Consider the following 24,814-nt stretch of genomic DNA (forward strand, 5'->3'; position numbering starts at 1 on the left):
TAATATGTTTGATTCTTATAAGTAATATTGCTGTGGTGGAGACAAGAAGTGGTTTGACGGTTATAAATATACAAGTGTGGTATGACAAGTGATATACGTACTCTGGTACGAAACATTGCAGGTCTGTTGGTTGACTAGTAAAGGTTGTGTGATGGTGAAAATGAGTGATGTTTGTGAGGTGTTCACAGGTACCAATGACTCGTCTTGTTAAGTGATTCAGATGTACAACGTCATATAGCTCTGGTGGCATTAAGTAGTGCATGTGAAGTGAGGCAAGACCATTACACTGATAGGGAGATAACTAGAGATGGAAAACAGTGACTCCTGGGACTACAGGTGTGGTCTCGATGTGGGACGAAATCGAAGACAATTGTTGTGGCGGGTCGTGATGTGGAGTGTGCCTGGGGTAGTGTGTCCCTGCTACTGCTGGTCCTGTGACGCCATCAAGGACCACCTCACACCACCCACTACACTACTCGTGGCAGGAGGGGACAGCCATCAAGGACCACCTCACACCACCCACTACACTATTCGTGGCAAGGGGGGACAGCCATCAAGGACCACCTCACACCACCCACTACACTACTCGTGGCAGGGGTGGAGGGGGAGAGACAGCAATCAAGGACCACCTCACACCACCCTCTACACTATCCATGGCAGGGGAACAGCCATCAAGGACCACCTCACACCACCCACTCTGAATTCGCCTGGCCCAGTAATGGCGACCCGTCCAACACCAGGTGATTTATGAGTGAGTGAACAGGTGTGTGTGTGTGTGTGTGTGTGTGTGTGGAGTGTTACGTGCGTGGGCGTGCAGGCGAGAGTGGCGCGGGCGGGCATGCGTGGCTCGGGAGTGTAGGGGATATAAGGCGCGGCAGGTATGTGTGGTCTCCACGTGGTCCCGCTCCCCCAGCACCGCTGCTCACAGCCTGGCCTCCTGCCCCTCCCGTGCGTCACCCAACATCCGTGACTGACTGACCCAGCCAACACTCACACTGACCCTCAGTGTCCCACCGACAGACCTACACTGTGTCAGTTGTCCGTAGGTCTTACGGGACGAGTCGTGTAATCCAGACTATATCTCACACGAGGACAATAGAACCGCTGGTACGCCAAGACCTATCATATACCTTAAGAACCATCAAGAAGGTGTTCTCAAGCCGCAGCTGAAGCCAAGGATCTGTCTCGAGAGGCAGAAGTCGCAGAAGAAGGTGGTGGTGGTACAGCCCTCCTGGTCGCTACCAGCAGCATGAGAAAGGTAAGAACGCAATTTTGTATCAAACATCTTTATAGTGATGATCATTTCCATCGCCCACGACCTGAGACACTTGAGTTAACTGATCCAAGATACCGGTCGAGGATTCGACATATCAGGGAAAGAGCTACACTATCGTCTTTTGATCATGACATTGGCTGATTGTCTGTCTTATTTCAACAGCTACTCTGTTTTGTTTACAACAAGGATGTCATCCATCATTATCGCGGGGGAAATGTACATGTTGCTCAGGTCATTTTGTCATTTTCTGAGCATCACACCACACACACACACACACACACACACACACGTGGGTGAGGATCGCCAAACCGCTCCCCACCTGGCGGGGAGAGGAGGTGATTGGGAGGGAGGAACAGTAGTTCAGGTTGGTCACGTGACGTCACGAACCCATCCACCAGAGGGCACCGTCCAACCAACCCTCGTTCCCTGACGCACCTCACCGCATAGAAATACCAACATCAGTTCGAACTGTTGTCAAACACTGAGCGACAGATTTATGAAAGAAATACGAGATTGATATCAACACCATATTGAAGCTGGCCTCCGCATTTTTATCCTAGTCCAGAAGCAAACGATCACTCGAAATACCGTCAGGTTAAAGATTGTCATCAATGTTTTGGTCTGAACAGGAGGGACGAGTAGTCAAGAAGGCTCCTCTCGCCTACTTTAACACCTACTTCATTCGTTGAGGAAGGCTCTCCTTCCTACTTTAACACCTACTTCATTCATTGAGGAAGGCTCTCTACTTTAACACCTACTTCATTCATTGAGGAAGGCTCTCCCTCCTACTTTAACACCTACTTCATTCATTGAGGAAGGCTCTCTACTTTAACACCTACTTCATTCATTGAGGAAGGCTCTCCCTCCTACTTTAACACCTACTTCATTCGTTGAGGAAGGCTCTCTACTTTAACACCTACTTCATTCATTGAGGAAGGCTCTCCTTCCTACTTTAACACCTACTTCATTCGTTGAGGAAGGCTCTCCTTCCTACTTTAACACCTACTTCATTCATTGAGGAAGGCTCTCCTTCCTACTTTAACACCTACTTCATTCATTGAGGAAGGCTCTCCTTCCTACTTTAACATCTACTTCATTCGTTGAGGAAGGCTCTCCCTCCTGCTTTAACATCTACTTCATTCGTTGAGGAAGGCTCTCCCTCCTGCTTTAACACCTACTTCATTCATTGAGGAAGGCTCTCCTTCCTACTTTAACATCTACTTCATTCGTTGAGGAAGGCTCTCCCTCCTACTTTAACATCTACTTCATTCGTTGAGGAAGGCTCTCCCTCCTGCTTTAACACCTACTTAAATCGTTGAGGAAGGCTCTCCCTCCTACTTTAACATCTACTTCATTCGTTGAGGAAGGCTCTCCCTCCTACTTTAACACCTACTTCATTCATTGAGGAAGGCTCTCCTTCCTACTTTAACATCTACTTCATTCGTTGAGGAAGGCTCTCCCTCCTACTTTAACATCTACTTCATTCGTTGAGGAAGGCTCTCCCTCCTGCTTTAACACCTACTTAAATCGTTGAGGAAGGCTCTCCCTCCTACTTTAACATCTACTTCATTCGTTGAGGAAGGCTCTCCCTCCTACTTTAACATCTACTTCATTCGTTGAGGAAGGCTCTCCCTCCTACTTTAACATCTACTTCATTCGTTGAGGAAGGCTCTCCCTCCTGCTTTAACACCTACTTCATTCATTGAGGAAGGCTCTCCTTCCTACTTTAACATCTACTTCATTCGTTGAGGAAGGCTCTCCCTCCTACTTTAACATCTACTTCATTCGTTGAGGAAGGCTCTCCCTCCTGCTTTAACACCTACTTAAATCGTTGAGGAAGGCTCTCCCTCCTACTTTAACATCTACTTCATTCGTTGAGGAAGGCTCTCCCTCCTACTTTAACACCTACTTCATTCATTGAGGAAGGCTCTCCTTCCTACTTTAACATCTACTTCATTCGTTGAGGAAGGCTCTCCCTCCTACTTTAACATCTACTTCATTCGTTGAGGAAGGCTCTCCCTCCTGCTTTAACACCTACTTAAATCGTTGAGGAAGGCTCTCCCTCCTACTTTAACATCTACTTCATTCGTTGAGGAAGGCTCTCCCTCCTACTTTAACATCTACTTCATTCGTTGAGGAAGGCTCTCCCTCCTGCTTTAACACCTACTTAAATCGTTGAGGAAGGCTCTCCCTCCTACTTTAACACCTAATTCATTCGCTGTCTCTATGTAATCAGTGTGTCATGCATCTAGGAAATCCTCATTAAAACTAACTTCATGAAAATGTAATTGTATACAACAAAATGTCCCCCCAAAGGCATGTTGAATGTGTGGTCCGACTGACGAGTGAATGTTCCCGCATGACACGAGGAACGTTCATGTGTAATTATCTATCTATCTGATTATCTATTAGCGCTGTACGGTGAAGGAGTTCTACAGTCACAGTGGGAGGGGGGGGGGCCCATCTCTTACAAGGTCTCTACTGTCACACACACGTCTTCTGAAACTCTGTATTTCCTCATCATTCACAAGTTTACCATTCACTTTCTTCCAGTGTTCCACCTTCCCGACATTAAGAAAGTACTTCTTCGCGTCCCTTATTACAAACTTGTTGTTCAATTTCCCGGGATGGTCTCTGGTTGTTCAATCGAATTTTTTTTTTTTTTCGAAAAAAAAATACTCACTGTTGACACCATTCATCTCGTTCAAAAATCTAGGGGAGTTGTGATCAAGTCGCCCCACACTCTTTCCTCTTACATGGAGGACAAATTCATGATCAGTCTTGCGTGTTGTGTTCGTGATAACCTTTTCGTCTTATGTGTACATTTCGGGGAAAGACCTTCATTTTCATCATACAAATTTTTCAACTATTTTCAACAATTTCTGCATCTGCTGCACTTGTACTAACGCGGGAGACAGCGACAAAGCAAAATAATATATATATATATATATATATATATATATATATATATATTATCCCTGGGGATAGGGGAGAAAGAATACTTCCCATGTATTCCCTGCGTGTCGTAAAAGGCGACTAAAAGAGAAGGGAGCGGGGGGCTGGAAATCCTCCCCTCTCATTTTTGATTTTCCAAAGGAAGGAACAGAGATGGGGGCCAAGTGGGGATTTCCCTCAAAGGCTCAGTCCTCTGTTCCTAAAGCTACCTCGCTACCGCGGGAAATGGCGAATAGTATGAAAAAAAAAAAAAAAAAAAAAAAAAAATATATATATATATATATATATATATATATATATATATATATATATATATATATATATCTTTCATTCATTCAAACCACTCGCCATTTCCCGCATTAGCGAGGTAGCGTTAAGAACAGAGGACTGGGCCTTTGAAGGAATACCCTCACCTGGCCCAATTCTCTGTTCCTTCTTTTGGAAAAAAAAAATATATATATATATATTCCACATCTCTTTTCCTAAACCATCCCTGAGCGTCCTGTGGTATCCTCCCTCGGTAATCGCTCCCTTACATTCTCACGGTACTGGTCGGTCATCAACAGTTGTCATAACCGATTCAACTTGAATATCGTGATCACGTCTCCCATCTCTCTCTCTCTCTCTCTCTCTCTCTCTCTCTCTCTCTCTCTCTCCCACTGTACGTATAGTCCGTGGCTGGTGACCTTACCCTCCTGTAGTGTTGCTCTCCTTCTGTAAGCACGATCTGTGTTGCTCGTCGTAGGCCATTCTACTTTGCGTATAAACTGGTACATACGCGTTTCCATACGTTGCAATCCATATACTTGGGGGTCAGTTTTGATAGTTTACTCTGGGGATAATGGGGGAAGGGGTGGATACAACCCATGTCTCTCGTGCGTGACCGAGATGGGAGCTGGGGGTTGAGGGCTGGTAATCCTCTCTTCCTGTAGGGGTAAAAACAGACGAACCTGAGCGAGGATTTCGTTTTCCTCGAGGTCTTACTCATGTGTCTAATCCTGAGGCTGTCTTAGGACGGTGAGAGAAGCAGGCCAGTGTTATCACTATTGGCTGTACTATTAATATAGTATTACCTCAGGGTCCCCCTTTTGAGGGGCTCCTGCAACTTCGAGGTTGAATTTCCACGCAGGAGCGAGGGAATGATGGACTCCGTTAGAGCAAGAAGATCCTTGACATGACAGCACACCTCATCCTCTACTGACGATGACCTAGACACACCGAAGATGACTGTTCGCTCGTGGTGTTACCACCTTATCATATCCCCGCCTTAACGAGGTAGCGTCTGGGGCAAACGAACAACGATATCATCTGCTCACATCCCTGCGCTAGTTGTCATGTATAATGTACCATAACCAGAGCCTCACGGATTATTCCATGGCTTCCATGGACCACTTCGTATGCTGTGGGTCAGCCCACTGACTGTCTCTCTCATCCCACCATCTATATACCACTTCTCCCCATCCCGCCATTATATACCACTGCTCCCCAACCCGCCAACTATATACCACTTCTCCCCATCCCGCCATCTATATACCACTTCTCCCCATCCCGCCTTCTATATAGCTACTTCTCGCCATCCCGCCTTCTATATACCACTTCTCCCCATCCCGCCATCTACATACCATCACGTTACAGTTCCCTCTATCTAATGCATGCCTCATCCTCCTGAATGTACAGGCCCCATTATCCTCAAAGCCTACCTCATCCCATCCTCCCATCCCCTTCTTAGTTTATTCCTTCTCTTTCCTCTTTCCACTTCTGACACTTAGATCCTCGGTCAGTCTTCCGCTTAGCACATCCTCTCCATACATCTAAATCATTTCAACACATCCGGGTCAGTTTTCTCAACCAGACTGCGCACGTTGCATCATCTCCCTCATACTGTCATTTGTACAGGATCACATCCTCTGAGGCACCACATATCGTTCTTCTGAAATTCATTTCCAACAGTTGCCAACCTCATCCTCCCATTTGCACCACACTAGCGGGCCTACTATAACTTCAAACATGCCCATCTTTGCCCTAAGAGCCTCAAAACCTTCCTTCCACACACACCTTAACGCATCAAGGCCCTTAACCTTCTCTCCTATGTTAGGACTCAAATCAGCTTCTATGGTCTCATCCACTGTCATATCCACTCCCCTGTACCTAAAGCACCCCACCTCGTCCAAGTCGTAGCCATTATATGCACTCAAACTATCCTGTCTCGTCCCCCCGCTGTATGGCATCATTACTCGTGTTCAGTCATTTTCAACTTTCTCATTTCGTATATTTTCCCAAACTTTGTTGCCAGCTTCTGGAGTTTGCCACCAGATTATCATCATCTACAAACAGCAACCGATTCACCTCCACTGGTCCCCACCACCCACTCCTGCCACCCCAAGTGTACAATAGACTTTCCCCTCACTCTAATACCTTTGCATTTACCTTCCTCGCCACCCCGTTCATAACCGGGTTAAACAAACGTGGTGACATCACGCGTTCTTGACGCAGACCCACCTTCACCGGAAACCACTCACCCTTCTCAAATCCTACTCACATACATGCCTTAATCTCCTAATGAAAACTCCATACTTCATTTAGTAACTTTCCTCTTACCCTATATATTCTCAGCGCCTTTTGCAAGGCCTGTCTGTTGTCCTTATCATACGTTTTCGGCAGAGTGAACACCACCACATACTATTCACTCTCTTCCTCCACATACTCTGGCCAGAGTTCTTCCGAGAGAACACCAGGTCCATACATCCTCGACCGCTTCTGAAGCCACGGCTCCTCCTCAGTCAGATGTTCTGCTCTTGCAGCCACCCTCTCAGTCACCACTCTCCCTTACACCTTACCGGGTATACTCACCAGATTCATTCCTGTTGTAATTCAAGGAAAAACACTAAAATCGAAAGAAGTTTACAACATCATGAAGGGTAGTATGAGTTACAAGGCCTCTCTGTCATCCCTAACATACGTTTTTTTGCATCCTTAGATTGTGACTCATACTACCCTTCATGACATTGTTAATTTGTTTCGCTTTTACTGTTTTCCCTTACTTTTATATGCTATGTAATGCGTTTTTTATGTTTCTTATCTATATTGTGTTTGCCTTTTACATTATAATACCCATGTTTTGCAACGCATTTTTTTTTCTCTTTTTTTTTTCACATTCCTGACGGTGCCTCTGTGAAAGCGAAAGCTTGTTTGAAATGTAATGGGTAACTTTGCACAACTGGTGTTTGAACACCTACCTAATGGTAGAATAATACTGCGAAGATTAGAGAACATAAGAAAGAAGATTGATAACTCTAAGTATGCTGTCGCATTCAATTCTAATTCTATGTGCATTAGATAAACCTGCTCTAAGCTTACTCTAACATATATATATATATATATATATATATATATATATATACATATATATATATATATATACATACGAATAAAATGCATAGAAACGCGCACCTTCATAGAACATATCGGTTAGCATTCCTGTCTCGCGCACAGAGGTCCCGGGTTCGATCCTGGCTGTTGGAGGTTTGTATGATATATATATATATATATATATATATATATATATATATATATATATATATATATATATATATATATATATATATATATATATATATTATCCCTAGGATAGGGGAGAAATAATTCTTCCCACGTATTCCCTGCGTGTCGTAGAAGGCGACTAAAAGGGGAGGGAGCGGGTGGCTGGAAATCCTCCCCTCTCGTTTTTTTTTTATTTTCCAAAGGAAGGAACGGAGAGGGGGGCCAGGTGGGGATTTTCCCTCTGAGGCCCAGTCCTCTGTTCTTAAAGCTACCTCGCAAACGCGGGAAATGGCGAATAGTATGAAAAAAAAAAAAAAAAAAAAAATATATATATATATATATATATATATATATATATATATATATATATATATATATATATAATACGGTAGATGCTGCACCCAAGCACCTTTTTGGGTCTTTTCGTATAAACTTCATTTAGGGGTTTCATTAAGCCAAAGTCAGCCCCTCATCTTCACCAGATTCATCAATCTACGGAAATTTGGTGAGGTCGCTACCGTAGGCCTTGTCCATCTTAAATCTTGGCACGGACATAACTGAGGTGTGTGGGAAGGGAGGGACAAGTACTGCATCCGCTGGCAAAAACTGACGCTTCTCGTTTGCTAAGATACTATGTCAAACAGCGTCGTCTGCCTTGCCTGCATACACTGGCTACCACTGCAATATAAAACGAGTTTAGTTCAGTAAACCTTTAAGTTTCTAGCGAATGAAACTGAGTGTGCAGACAAAATGCAACAGGTAAAGGACAGAGGGAACTAAAAGAACCTTCCCTGGACTTCTGCATGTGTGTGTGTGTGTGTTTGTGTGTGCTCCATCGTGGGTAAGACATGACGGGCTGTGAGTGCAGACAGTTTGTAGAGGCGGCCTACCGTCCCCTCCCCTTCATTCTCACATTAGCGTAATCCTCCTGGGCGTGTGCCCTGTCGTGCTAATGGCACCGTCATGCCGCGCGACGTACTTTATAGCTGGTGACATTCACAGATGGTGGGTGGCGTTGTGAAGAGGTGGAAGGGTTCTTCATTAGCGGGGAGTGTCCGGTATTGTGTCCACACTCCCGCGCGCGCGGCAGGAGAGGAGGGACCCCTGTCTGGCTGGGTTGTTGGGCACATCGGCCGCGGGAGTAATGGCAATGAGAGAATGCTATTAACAGTGGCACGTAGCGGAGACTGAGGGACATTATGCTGAACATATTCGGCAATGGTGGAAATATCTCGGTCACATTCTCCCAGTTTATTTCTGCCGTCGGTATAGTCGTGAAAAAAAGAAATGTGCCATTATCTCCTATCATTATCTCCTTACCATTAACTCCTCACCATTACCTTTCTACCATCACCTCTTTAGCATTAACCCTACCATTACTTCCCTGTGAACGCAAATACTATCGATACCTTCCAATGAAAATCAAGCAAACACTTCAACTAAATCTGATATCAGTGATAATCCTGCTTCAAGTAGGAGGGATATCTTCTTAAAAGTAACTCCAGAAAAAAGTGTCAGAGTTCAGCTCTGGAGAAGCTCATAGTAACGAAGCAGAGAGAGTTTCTTATTCACACTTTTCCTACAACATTCCAAAGACTGTTTACTCTTTCCATGCGACACAGTCTCTTCTTCTCACCTTGTGTCCCTTGCCTGATGTTGAGCCGGGTGGAGGTGTGTGGGGGAGGTGGCTCTTCCTCTGCCACCCGGTCTTTTTTTTTACAGATAAGATTATGAGATCAGAGAACCTCACCATGAGACCACCAGAGCCCTTGTTATCTGGACCTCCCGTGTACCTCCAGTAAACTCTCCCTCATCTTATCGCCTGACTTCACTCTCCTACCATCACCTCCTGACCATTACCTGGTGACGCTGGTCTCCACACCCTGGGTCTACACAGCAAGGTCTCCACACCCTGATCTCCTCGCCCTGCTCTATAAAGCTGCCTTACATACATCTGCCTTCAGCATCGTACAGAAATTAAGTATTAAACCAAAAGTAAGCATAAGAAAGGCATTCGTGACACTAGAATAAACTGTAGTCAGTGTACGTCCGACCCAGTGTCATCTTCCCTGTCACCACTCCAACCGCCAACTACACGCAGCTTGTACCACAAGCGGCATTGAGCCTAGGTATCACATGCGCTGACGTTGTTCTGTCATCATCTAACACTTACACGACGTAAGCGCATTACGATTCAGGGTGGGATGAGCGAGCGAGCGAGCGATGTACAGTGAGGATGAATATCCTTTGATGCCTCAGGGAACGTAAATGGTGTCTAAATGGGATCCTACCCATAGATGTAATAGGATCTCTCTCTCTCTCTCTCTCTCTCTCTCTCTCTCTCTCTCTCTCTCTCTCTCTCTCTCTCTCTCTACAAGGGCGTAACGGAACAGGAACCATCGCATCCCGCCCAAGCCCAGCTCTACCGGGCTTAGGAGTCGAGTCAAAAGAAGAAAGTTTCGTTGTCAGTCATCGTCACTGTTATAGACGATGACGGAACTGTAGCCTTTATCATCGTGTTCCCTTGGTTATCACTACCATCCAGAGACATTCAGCCGCTCTGCTCATGAAACAAGATCTCCAATATATCATCAATTCTTGCGGGGTGGAGCGACAGAAGAAGGGGGCATCAACCATATTAGTTTTTTTTTCTAGAATTCAGACGCTGACGTCGGCAGAGAGAGAAATTGTTTTGTCTTCCAGCAAGTTGCCTCAAGTCTCTCTCTGAGTGTGTTCCCCTTTCAGACGTCAGGGGGAAACCTAAGTTAATTTTCTCGGTCAGAACGAAGAGGCCAGTTCCCCTGGCACCAGGAACCAGACTCCATTGAAATAATGCAAAAGAAATCCGAGACTCTGGCTTAAGAGAGGATCTGATTCCCTTAAATTGTTATGAGACATTAAATAATTCTTATTGAAAACAATGATGAAAATGGTTTACTTCAGATATAGGCAAGGAAACCTTCTCTTAAACAGAACAGTGAATAATTTTCTTGCCAATGAAATGAATCAAAAATTTGCTTAGATGTTTCTAAGAATCGAGTATTTACTTAATGCCTTCGTTCAATATTTGGGTTCATTGTTGTTTGAAGACTAATATGAAACTTCCAAGTAGTAGCTGCTATTGTGGCAAGTCCAGGAATCGCCTTTTCCAAGATCTTGAAATAAACTTGATCAATCAATAATCCAAGAAAACAATGTATCATATTCTAATATCATGTTGAACACACAAGTGAAGAGAATGTTGAAACACATTTATAAAACAGCTGATATCTAAGACACGGATATCTCCGTGGAAAGCAAAATGAGGGAGTAACTGGAAAAAAACAGAAAAGAGGACTTTCTACAGATACTAAGATATTCCAAGTTGAAGACTTGTGACTTGATGGCGTACATTAGAGCGGAAACCTGATAAAGAGAGGAGGGAATACGAGCACACACACACACACACACACACACACACACACACACACACTGCAACCTACTCATCACCAAGGAGAAGATGAACAGATGTGGTTGGCTGGGACCCATTTACCCTGTCCCAGATTGGAACACGGGTCTGCGAGACCCGTTAAGTCGCAGCGCTGACCACTACACACTGAAGACACCTACACTGCACACTACCCACTAATCCACAAGCCACCACTTGACACACATCTCCTCCATCCCTCCTGACACATTTGCTTCCACCGCCACTCCTGCCAATCATTTCCAGGAATACAGAGCCCAGACACGACGCAGCGTGGGCGTGGGTGATGGAGGTCGTGGAGGGGTGGACGCGTCAGCAGTAATGAAGGGTCGTCCCCAATACTTGGCCCAGATGTATAAATAAATGTCGCCTCTGCATCCGTTCTTGTGAAGACGTGTGGTCGACGGGTTTCTCCTGTGGCCACAGCGCCGTCCTCGTGTTACAGGACGCTGAGGCCCCGCGTCTGGCTGGAGATGTTGCTGTGGCCCCGCGTCTGGCTGGAGATGTTGCTGTGCCCCGCGTCTGGCTGGAGATGTTGCTGTGGCCCTGTGTCTGGCTGGATATGTTGCTGTGGCCCTGCGTCTGGCTGGAGATGTTGCTGTGGCCCTGTGTCTGGCTGGATATGTTGCTGTGGCCCCGCGTCTGGCTGGAGATGTTGCTGTGGCCCATCGTCTGGCTGGATATGTTGCTGTGGCCCCGCGTCTGGCTGGATATGTTGCTGTGGCCGTCGATTGGCTGGATTTGTTGCTGTGACCCATCGACAGGATGGATATGTCGCTGTGGCCCATCGTCTGGCTGGATATGTTGCTGTGACCGTCGATTGGCTAGATATATTGCTGTGGTTCATCGTCTGGCCGGATATGTTGCTGTGACCCATCGTCTGGCTGGATATTTTGCTGTGGCCCCGCACAATTATCATTATCCACTTAACTTTAGGCCGTGGAAGAGCTTGAAACGTGAGGGAACAAGCACAATGACTCTCTCTCTCTCTCTCTCTCTCTCTCTCTCTCTCTCTCTCTCTCTCTCTCTCTCTCTCTCGGTTTCACTGAGCGACATTCCTGGTCAGGTCATGAACAACGAGAGCCGAAGAGCAGAAGAGTCACCTCACGTTGTGACATAACTGGCTGACTTGGTCAACCCGGGTCACGGCGTAAGGTCAACCTGGGTCAGAAACTAATGTCATCCCTGACTCAGGTAGAGGTCATCCCAGGTCAGGAAATGAGGTCACCCATGGGTCACGACGACCAATCGCCTCACACGTATATATATAAACTATCCAATGATTGTTCATCGCCATATATCTCCTGGATTACGAGGCACTGGCTAAACTCTTACGATGCCAAACCATTCAGTCACACAAACCATAACATTTCTGAACGGAACAAGAGACGAAGCCATTTCGCCCACAAAGGAAGAGCCCCTTACGCAACAGGCCGTCAGAATTTAGCAATCGACTTGCTCGTAACCTCGGACCTTCAAATTACTGTCAGTAAAGCTGTTATTTTCATCTTCCTCCCCGTCTTTCCCTCTCTCATACCACGAGCGCTGATGGGGGGGGGGGGGGGGGGGGGGGGGTCTAAAGGCGCCGCCCCCCCCAGCTCTTCATACTGCTGTCGACTGGAGCATTACGGGCCTCCTCGTCATCAGCCCCAGGCGGGAGGCAAACCCACGAAAACACAAGAGTTCTTTGTCGTGTGGTCCACGACGATAATCTCCCAGGAGTGGAGTGTAGGTGGCGAGCCAGGGGCGAGAGGTAGTAGGTACGTCAACGAACGTGTCTGACCCCTCACTCTTCATCCATGATATTGTCACACAACTCATGTTATGGTAGTCACTGTTTGCTCATTGATTCTCCCACTGTTCAGTTACTTTATAGTCACAGCTCACGTACTTTACGGACACAGCTCACTTACTTTAAGGTCACACTTCACTGCTGTACATTACTGCCCATCTACTTTACTTACGTTCACTACTCACCTACTTTATGGTCAGAGTTCGTCTTGCCTTCCTTCGCTCCTCACCACAATACATACACCACTTATACTTTATCGGAACGCCTCATTCACTTTACGGCCACAGCTCACTTTACGGTTAAGTTTCATTTACTTTAGGGTCAGACCTGACTCACTATCACGTCATCTCGCTTTCTTTAAATATACTGCAAATATATCAAAGCTACAAACTACACAAAATGGTGCATTCGGAACAATCACTAGCTGCCTTCACTATACTACCTGCTACTCCACGGCTATCACTTGACACACATCTCTTCTACCCTACTGACATATTTGTTTTCCCACCACTCCCGCCAAGCATTCCCAGAAATACGGAATACGGAGCTGATACAGTATCAAACATCTTCAAACGACAAAAATAAGATTCTTCCAATACACTCCCTCGTCAACATTCTCGGCACTCAGTTCCATGGAACAGCACTAGACTCCCAGACCACTCTATGACTAACCATAAACCACCAAGTAGATATGAAAACCTTACCCCTGCCTCACACTTCAGTAACCTCCACTCACAGATCACCCGACCTCCGACAAATACAACACTGACAAAGCCACATACACCTCCCAAACTCAGTCTTTCGGTCCATCCCACTAGCCACACACCCATCAGAAACCACACTCCCCAGACAAACACGAGTCACACTCTCCCGCTTACGTTCTGGACATCATCTCATCACTAAAACACGACGAACACCGTATCATCATATCCCAAGACCCTACCGTAAAGAAGACACTGAGTATCAGCTACACAATTGCCCTTAAAACTCTCTGCACATAGACCACCACACACCATTTCACATCACTTTATGAACTGTGGTCTCGACCGATGGACGTGGCGTGCTTCCTGAGTGCTGCAGGAACCTCATATAGAAGTAGGACTCTTGAGTCCGTCCGTCATTTACAACATTTTTGCAGGACCGAACAACCGCCCAACAGTATAATCATCAACCCCAACACGACCCTTAAACACGACACCACGACCCTTGAGCAAGTGGGAGAGACCAGTGGGTATGATGGCGTGACTTTTAACCTGACCTTTAAGGTTTAGATCAAAGGCCAGGACATCTGATCGATGGTCGGTCGTGTTCAGGAGTCGTTCCATCGTGCTCATGAGTCGTATGGTCGTGCTCAAAGGTCCTTCCGTTGTTCTCAAAAGAGCCTACTGACACTGTCTTCAAGGGTCGTACCTTTATGATGAAGTGTCGTTGACCACAGGGTCACAAGCGGCCACAATTCTTGTTTGTGAAACATCACACGCCATCAACAGCCAACACCACCAACATTAAATAACATCAACATCCAATCCACCAACATTAAATAACATCAACATCCAACACCATCAACATCCAAGGTCAGTAGGTTTTCAGAATTGCTCACAAAAGACGCCTAATTAACGCTAATCAATGACTCTGATAATGCTTGTTGCCCGCTAAATCGACGACCGATACTTGTTAAACAGTCCCCCATTCATCGTATACTTATAACTCGTTAGGTACATTTTCTATGTGAACTTAGTTAATAATGATTTCATCACTCATTAACTGGTATGATAATGTTTCAGGTCTGTATTTTCCATCTGTTTCCAAGAGAAAAAAATGTTACGCAGCCAACCCTCAATGCTTTGTAAAATAATTTTCCTTTTCTATTACTATTTTTTATCGTGTATTTGTAGGTGAATGTTTCACTCGCACTTCATGCACTTGGCTGTGATTACCTTTTTTTTTTTAATCAATTCATGAGAGTAATTATATCAGCGCTATCTAATTGTTCCCCCAGATCAAAGTTGTGAAAAATGTTCGTCGTAAATCTGTTGTGTCTGATACAATAACTAGGAACGTAGAGTATTCTAGTTCGAGTGTCGAGCTGAACTCCCGCAGTACAAGGATACTGTCCTTCAGCTGTCCTTGCACACGACAGTGAAATCCTTAAGGACGACATTAAGGCATCTTGATCATAATGGTACGACCTTTGATTAAGATAATCCCCTCGTTGTCATGACGGTACGACCTTTGAGTAAGATAATCTGCTCGTGATCATGACGGTACGATCCTTGAGTAAGATAATCTGCTCGTAATCATGACGGTACGATCCTAGAGTAAGATAATCTGCTCGTGATCATGACGGTACGATCCTTGAGTAAGATAATCTGCTTGTGATCATGACGGTACGATCCTTGAGTAAGATAATCTGCTCGTGATCATGACGGTACGATCCTTGAGTAAGATAATCTGCTTGTGATCATGACGGTACGATCCTTGAGTAAGATAATCTGCTCGTAATCATGACGGTACGATCCTAGAGTAAGATAATCTGCTCGTGATCATGACGGTACGATCCTTGAGTAAGATAATCTGCTTGTGATCATGACGGTACGATCCTTGAGTAAGATAATCTGCTCTTGATCATGACGGTACGATCCTTGAGTAAGATAATCTGCTCGTGATCATGACGGTACGACCCTTGAGTAAGATAATCTGCTCGTGATCATGACGGTACGATCCTTGAGTAAGATAATCTGCTCGTGATCATGACGGTACGATCCTTGAGTAAGATAATCTGCTTGTGATAATGACGGTACGATCCTTGAGTAAGATAATCTGCTTGTGATAATGACGGTACGATCCTTGAGTAAGATAATCTGCTTGTGATAATGACTGTACGATCCTTGAGTAAGATAATCTGCTTGTGATCATGACGGTACGATCCTTGAGTAAGATAATCTGCTTGTGATAATGACTGTACGATCCTTGAGTAAGATAATCTGCTTGTGATCATGACGGTACGATCCTTGAGTAAGATAATCTGCTTGTGATAATGACGGTACGACCCTTGAGTAAGATAATCTGCTTGTGATCATGACGGTACGATCCTTGAGTAAGATAATCTGCTTGTGATCATGACAATACGATCCTTGAGTAAGATAATCTGCTTGTGATCATGACAATACGATCCTTGAGTAAGATAATCTGCTTGTGATCATGACGGTACGATCCTTGAGAAATATAATCTGCTCGTGATCATGACGGTACGATCCTTGAGTAAGATAATCTGCTTGTGATCATGACGGTACGATCCTTGAGTAAGATAATCTGCTTGTGATCACGACGGTACGACCCTTGGGTATTGGTGGCCTGTCCTTGATCTTTTGCTTTTTATGTTGGAGGTTCCAGTCACGGACAAATGTCCGCATCAAGGCCGAGTCTTAGTGAAATATAGAGAAGATTACGAAAGGGAAAAAGAAAAGATAAGGGAAAGTATCTACGAACTTTGGAGGATAAGACAAACCTGCCTTTTAAAATGTGCTAGATTTTAGTTATTGGGAAAGATATGAGAGGGTAAGGAGTTCCAAAGTTTCGAGGTGTAGGGAAAGAAACAGGCATCAAAACGACCCACACTTGAGTTATTAACGGCCACTTCGTAATCATGTGACGCAGCAGCTTGCCGAGTGGTCTGGTTAGTGGTGGAGGCACATAGGCAGCTAGCTTTCGGGAGCAATATCCATAGTGTTACCTATAGAACCAACATTGTGGCGTAAGGCAAGTGGGTCAAATCTTATGGGGTTTATAAGCTGGACCGCTTTCAACTCTTGTCAAGTAAGGATGCAGTGCTAGAACCACCGTATATTTGAGATCAGTACTACATACAAGGACGGATCAATCATTTGTATAAACAGAGCAACTGCTCCGAGGAAAAAGAAGTTTCCACACCTAAACAGGACTCTCGGTGTCTTAAGAGGGACACTTAGCTATTCCCGTAAAGTGGGGTGTCCAAGATAGAGTGGATGTTACGGTAATGCCAAAGATGCTCATTAAGTCAAGAGATGGAATTACAAAGCCGTCAAAGGAGAGACGAGAGTCGTGAGGAATTTTCGATAGAGAGACCAATGATGGTACGACCCTTGGGTACGTTGGCCTGGCCTTGATCATGACGTTACATCTCTTGGATATTAAAGCCTGGCCTTCAACATGACGGTATGACCCTTGGATGTAAAGGCCTGGCCTTGATCATGACGTTACTGACCCCTAGGGATCATATCAAAGGCCAGTGAGCTGCCTTATGAGCATGGAATGGCGTCGTGTCTGTGGGTGAAATGCCCTACGTATTTACTTGTATATAACTACGTATTTGGGCGGTGACGGGAGGGAGCTGTACACTTGCATTGCATCATCATGAACCTTCTCTACCGTTAAAAAGATTTTTCAATTTTTGATACGATCAGTATCCACAATAGCATCACAACTTACCGCATGCACCCACTAGACCGTACAAAAAAAAAAAAAAATCTTCAACAAGTTCCTTTGCTATGGCCACTTGTGTGTCGGGTGGGGTCTGGAGAGTGCCACATTGCCCACTGGTCGAGGAGCTAGGTTGGTGGGGGCGATGACAGATGTGTATCAGTAAATTGACACGAGTTTTCTTGTATGCATGACAACAGCATTGGGTAATTCTCCTATACGACCGCGGTTAAATTTGGCATATAATGAGTGAGTGGAAGACAATAGTTCTATGATCACCATTATCAGAGTGATGTATATGTGTGTACAACCAGTGAGAATGATGCGAGTTTCTCATGTGGATCCGCGTGGGTGTGACGTATGTTATCAGCAGTCTGTGTGTGTGTGTGTGTGTGTGTGTGTGCTGAGCCTCACGCCAGCACTGTCAGGGGATTGGTTAAGTTAAAATGGGACTTAAAGCGTTATGTGTGACTATGGAGGGGAGGTGCCACGCACGCCAGCACCACAGTCTTCGTTTTTATTATCCTGTTTCCACTGCAAACGGCTAGATTACAGTGTGCCACCTTTGCTCACCCTGCATGCGGAAGCGCATAAGGATTACTCACATCACACAGGCTCTTTGTCAAGAGATAACAGTGATACATATTGTTATAAAGTTACTTCAATATGGCAGTTATCATCCAAGAAGCAGGGCCTAACTTTCAACACACACATTACGCAGATGGATCGGTCGGTCAATCCAGGCAAGAGAGAGGGTTGGCTTTACCCATTCGTGCTGACGTCATCTATACCAATGTCTCTTTTTCTTTCCTTCTCGCACAGCCGCGAACACACTCCCACGAACGTTAGACGCAGTGTCACCATACAGAACAAACGCTGTCGCAACTAGATACACACAAGTCAGGCACAAACTACCGTAATACCTGCTCCCGGGCAGAGTGGATCAGGAGCAGCAGCCACCGTGACCAAAACTAATACAAACGGTTTTCTCCATACAACAGATGCCCCAGAGATGAGCGCAACTACCTGTGAATATGTGATATATACTTAATTGCTTCCTCTCCCATGAATCCCTTTTATGAGGCTACTGCAGCTCTCAGGAAGCCTAACACGTCCACAGGTCGGGACCACAGGTCGTAAAGTATAATGATGCGCAAGCGTCTATGTCCAAAAAGTGCAGAGCAACTAAGTAGTCAGTGCACGGTGTCTTTATGGTAAATGTATCATAGGAATGAAGGATCTTTGGTGGTTACTTATGGGGTGGCTTGGATTCGAAGTTCTTGAGGTGGGATTATACCGAGAGGATCTTTGCTTTCATTGTGTAGGGGTTGATTGCTTGTCGTTTCCAGCGTTTCAAGAACGAATTTCTGTGAAGGTCCTGGTGTTTCCCAAGACCTCTTTATAAAGGCTCAGATTGCGTTGCTTCCAGTGACAGAGAAATATAGACTCCTTTGAAATAATTTCTTTGACGAGACTGTAATACCAATGACATAACCTCGCCAAAAAGACCTTCCACTCGGGTATAATCTCTTGTAGGCGGAGCCCGGTAAACACAAACACACACACACACACATATATATATGTGGTGTGAGGTGGTTTGATCGAGTAAGTAACGTAAGGGTAAGAGAGATGTGTGGAAATAAAAAGAGCGTGGTTGAGAGAGCAGAAGAGGGTGTTTTGAAATGGTTTGGTCACATGGAGAGAATGAGTGAGGAAAGATTGACCAAGAGGATATATGTGTCGGAGGTGGAGGGAACGAGGAGAAGAGGGAGACCAAATTGGAGGTGGAAAGATGGAGTGAAAAAGATTTTGTGTGATCGGGGCCTGAACATGCAGGAGGGTGAAAGGAGGGCAAGGAATAGAGTGAATTGGAGCGATGTGGTATACCGGGGTTGACGTGCTGTCAGTGGATTGAATCAAGGCATGTGAAGCGTCTGGGGTAAACCATGGAAAGCTGTGTAGGTATGTATATTTGCGTGTGTGGACGTATGTATATACATGTGTATGGGGGTGGGTTGGGCCATTTCTTTCGTCTGTTTCCTTGCGCTACCTCGCAAACGCGGGAGACAGCACAAAGCAAAAAAAAAAAAAAAAAAAAATATATATATATATATATATATATATATATATATATATATATATATATATATATCAAAAAATCTATACGTGTAATTCTTTAAATCCATATGTTATTTTTTTCACTCTTGTCAATCGTCAGGCTAGGCTACATCTGGTTATCATATAACCTAACCTAACCTAGCATAACCAGACTAAGCTAACGTGATCAACCTACCCTAACTGTTTACGTTCCATCAATTTACATCGTGTTTGAGTATCGATTTCTTTTTTTCAAGGCAAAATTGTTATTTCTCCTTTAACTTTATTTCCTCCCGCCGTGCCATTATCTAAGCTTAATAAGAAATTATAACATGGATGCAAACCCTGTATTAAGAGTGAGCATGCAGATCTTTTTTTTTTAAGAATATCTGAAAATGTTGCTGACTGTAACTGTCATGAAAGGCCGATCATAAAATGGACAATAAAGAAAAGGACAACAATGCCTGGGCAGACTAAAAATTACATACTAATAATCTAGAGGTGGTATTATCTGTTCAAAATCAAATTCCTGCAGTTCACAGGGAAACGATCAAACAGAAAAACATGAGAACAGTAGGAAAATCTTAATTCAAATCTAATAAAGCTTTTTGAAAAACATCATAACTATGTGAATACCTAATTGTTTGTCACGTACGCTGTGTTTGTTCCTGCAGGTGAGGAGTATTAACAGTTCACTGCCTGATGAGCTACTGTTCATGACAGAAAACATGCTACCGACATAGGGTTGCCACTGTTGTTTGCGTGATTACATATTGCTGAGATAGGCAGTTTGGCGATTGGGCAGGTGGTTTGTGGTGATCGCCCAGTGTTTACAAACGCGAGTACAGAAGCTTCGCTTCGTCTTGCCAATGCACAAGTGTTATGTAGCTATTGTACTGATAAACAATAGCCAATTCTAATCTTTTGAAGAGTGTAAATAACCTTCCAAATCTGTCCTCACCCCCACATATCATGCATCTCCACTTGCCACTCCACTACGTCCTCCACCTTCTTCTCCACACCCACTGGCACATCTAAATCCTACCTTGAATCGATCACTCATTCCTCCTCTTTGCTCCATCGCTGCGTTGGGGTAAACGAACTGGGTTTTCAAATGTGGTCTGTCAGTGGCTTGACAAAGCTTGTGAGTGGGCTAAACTTTGCATCATTCTGGCATTACCTTAAACTGTGATTCATAGGTAGGCCTGAAAGGTGTCTGGCCTACGATTTGACATGCGAGTCTGTCAAATGTTGACGTCTTTGCATGTTTGAAAACTATCTACGTCTTTTCCTTGGAATGTGGACTCACATTATGTACTTTTCGGTTCATATTCACCATGCAAAATGAACTTTCAGTGACTTAGTAGACTATTACATGACCAAGACGTGCTTACTGATGAGTGTGTTTCTTGTCTTCCAGACGACTTGCACCGTCGTGCTAGCGGTGATGGCCGCGGCCAGCTTGGCATCAGAACAGCCAGCCAGCGACCACCCTTGGTATCCCAGCCCACAGCAAGTCGAATCCGATGCTAGCGAAGACACCGGCGCCTGGGTCAGCCAGTCCTGGCGATCCAACCAGCCGTGGTCTGCAGATGAAGAGGAAAAAGCCGCCTGGAAGCCCCAGGATACGCCGGCCATAGGACTTGCCTTCACCCCCGAGAGCAACCTTGATGAGGTAGACGCCGCCGGTCTGGATGTGATGCTATCGCTGGCACAGCAACAGGAGAGTCCTTGGCTGGCCAAGAGACAGCCTCCCCGTCGTCTCGGATCGCTAGTTGACCTCTACCGCTCCGTGGCACGTGGACTAAGCCCTTTTGTTCCCAACAGTAAGAATCAGGTTCTCTCTGCCTCTCCGGAGCGTCGTTCCGGCCGACGACCGGCTGCTTGTCGGTTCGGGCCTTTCGGATTGGTGTGTTGGAACGCGGCAAGTCGAGGCGCGGTGATGCGGCAGCGTTCTTCCCAGTACGGCCAGTAGCCGCAAGACCTCCTTGGACCTCTGGCTGCCCCGGGCCACAAGCAGCCGCACCTGCCCTGGAAGCCTTGCCCGCCTCCCTCATCCTTACACCAACTCATCATGGACTTTGCTCACAAGTGGATAGACGAAACATGTGTGTTCTAGATATAAAAATAAAGGATTATACAAGTTATCTGACTGGTTTTAACTATACCAACCATTCCAGTAAGATGGATTCTTAGTTTTATCCCATAAACATTTCAACCATGCTCGTGATCAGTGGCGGGTAACTCCCACAACTCCTGTCTCATATTAAGAACATACATAACCCTTTCCTCGGTGTCTCATGAGACACTAACAATACTTTTATTATCACCTAAACTTTCTTCATTACGCAATGCTTTTTAGGTATATATATATATATATATATATATATATATATATATATATATATATATATATATATATATATATATATATTGGAAAGGATCACAATTTTGCGCGTGATCAAGATATTCCTATGAGTCCACGGGGAAAATGAAACACGAAAAGTTCCCAAGTGCACTTTCGTGTAATAATCACATCATCAGGGGAGAGACAAGAGAGAAATATAAGTCAGTTGATATACATCGAAGAGACGAAGCTAGGACGCCATCTGGCAAAGACAGTACATTTCTTCCTACCTCTGAACTTGAACGCAACCGTGTGTATACGCCATGAGCGTACATTGCACCATTTTACACAGACCTTATGTTGAGGGTTTTGATGTAATGTCAGACATAGTGATTATGTTAAATCCCTTCAACAGAACACAAAGGAGGGTAAACATCATACCACTCGGGCATTTCAAGAGTTTTGTGGTCATAGAAGAGATCAGAAACATACATAATAGACTGGAGAGAGTAGAGAAGGAAATTGATGACTTGAGGAGAAATGCCTGTAAGATTTTTACCTTAGGTGGTGCTAGTAAAGTAGGTCATGAACTTCAAGCAAGGTTTACGTCTTGCCTGGCCTTTAACATGACCCTTCAGACTCGGGCCAAAGGCCAGGTAATATTACCCAAGAGTAGTACCGTTTTGTTCAAGGGTCGTACCCCGTACTCAAGGACCATATCATTGCTCAAGTTATCATCAAGGCATAATGGCTAGACTTGTGTCTACGGGCGGTGATCCAACATGATCGCAGTTAATTACGTGCTGAATATACATTTTCAACACCTACCGAAACAATGCTCCTACTTCTTCAAAAAGATATATATTAATCATTCTCACATGAACGATAGTTCAGGATAATTCCTTTGACCACAGCTCATAGATAAACGAAAATAGTTCCAGAACAAATGAGAGGGAGGTACACCCGATAAAAGCGTAAACTTACAACTTAGGAATAAATTAAGGACATTATTTCTCATTTCATATTACCATTGAATACGGTATTTGCTTGGCAATAGCTATAACATTTCTCATACAGTCTGTATTGTTTACTGAACCGGACTAATCAATAGCGATCTCTCTAGTCCCCATATACGTGACTCACTGAAATATTCTACGCTATCACCAAGCCCTCAAAGAAAGAACATTTTGTCTTCTTTCATTCTATGACCTTAGAAAAAAAAAAAAAAAGTCCTTTCGAGGGAAATTTTGTTTAACTGGTTCAGAAAAGATAAGTATTTGTATCATCTGAATAAGAATAAACAGTTCCAAGAGACTTTAGATGGTATATTACCAAAGAAGCAAAGTTGTACTGAGATCAGTCTTCTCTCAAGTTTTGTATATATATATATATATATATATATATATATATATATATATATATATATATATATATATATATATATATATATATATATATATATCATACAAGATAATCTAAGAGGGAAATGTAGTTGAAATTGGAAGTGCATTATTCCTATCCTTATCTGAAGGAACTTGGAATAGTTTTACTGTTTTTTTTTCATTATCAACAGCAGTGATGAAACACATCAAGGAAAAGAAAACTATAGATCATAATTTACAAATAATCACCGGTAGGCGGGGCACTTGGGAGATACGACTAAGAAACACATTAGCTACTGGTGTGTATGTCTGAACTGGTGAAATACACTTTTTCTAAATAGTGAGCATGCACAATAAACGCCATTAAACACCTATTATCCATCCCTTAACTCCCTTCAAGGAAACCTAGTGATAGGACTAGGATCCCATTCCTATCATTATTTTTTTTGGAATATAAATGTGCTGTAATTGAAAAGTACCGTGCAATAATTTACCAAGCACTTTGGAGTGAAAGATAGGACATCAGGTTCAACGAACTGACAGAAACTACGTACGTTTCAGGAATCAGAAAATTGTACACACACACACACACATTATATATATATATATATATATATATATATATATATATATATATATATATATATATTTTTTGTTCTTTTTCTTTTTCTTTTAAACTATTCGCCATTTACCGCGTTAGCGAGGTAGCGTTAAGAACAGAGGACTGGGCCTTTTCTGGAATATCCTCACCTGGCCCCACTCTGTTCCTTCTTTTGGAAAATTAGAAAAAAAAAACGAGAGGGGAGGATTTCCAGCCCCCCGCTCCCTCCCCTTTTAGTCCCCTTCTACGACACGCAGGGAATACGTGGGAAGTATTCTTAATCCCCTATCCCCAGGGATCATATATATATATATATATATATATATATATATATATATATATATATATATATATATATATATATATATATATATATCAAGAAAGAAACTACTAGTTACTTGATAGTTGATGATCAAGTAAAATTACCATGGGGGCTCATTAGCCACGGTTTAAGTAAACCCCTTCATGAGAACATTAATGACTCAACTAAGCCAATGAACTGCCAGGCATACTGTGATTACTCACTTTCCTATAGGGTAAGGAAACGCCGCGAAGATTTTCACATTTGATATCTAAATGTAACAACAGTGGTAGAAGTAATATGGCATGCATCTTAACATACAAGCTAATGATAATCAAACACACTAATTCACAAGTGTGGGGGAAAATTTAATTAATACACTTAAAGTTCACCTCAAAACGAGCTATATACACCGTAATTCCTGCCGCACAGCAGAGTACTGACTGGCGGCTCTGCTGTCTCTGGTGTCAAAAGTTCACTTAAGGGAGCATCAAGTTGCATGCCTTTAAGATACGATCTTAGCTGCATAGACGACAGGTTGCACGGGAGTCCGAGCTTGCGGGAATCCGGCAAGGTTGGTCAGTACGTGGACGGGGGTC

At 44.1% G+C, this 24,814-nt stretch overlaps 1 protein-coding gene across 1 annotated transcript; it reads left to right on the forward strand.

The window, feature by feature from the left end:
• Positions 1–349: 349 nt before the first annotated feature.
• Positions 350–21,716, forward strand: LOC139750098 (uncharacterized). Its single transcript, XM_071664437.1, has 2 exons — positions 350–1,258; positions 21,005–21,716. Exons 1-2 carry the CDS (start codon positions 1,250–1,252, stop codon positions 21,557–21,559), a joined length of 564 nt encoding a protein of 187 aa, XP_071520538.1. The 5' UTR covers positions 350–1,249; the 3' UTR covers positions 21,560–21,716.
• Positions 21,717–24,814: the final 3,098 nt, after the last annotated feature.

This window comes from Panulirus ornatus, chromosome 9 (assembly GCF_036320965.1).
Source record: "Panulirus ornatus isolate Po-2019 chromosome 9, ASM3632096v1, whole genome shotgun sequence".
Lineage (NCBI taxonomy): Eukaryota > Metazoa > Arthropoda > Malacostraca > Decapoda > Palinuridae > Panulirus > Panulirus ornatus.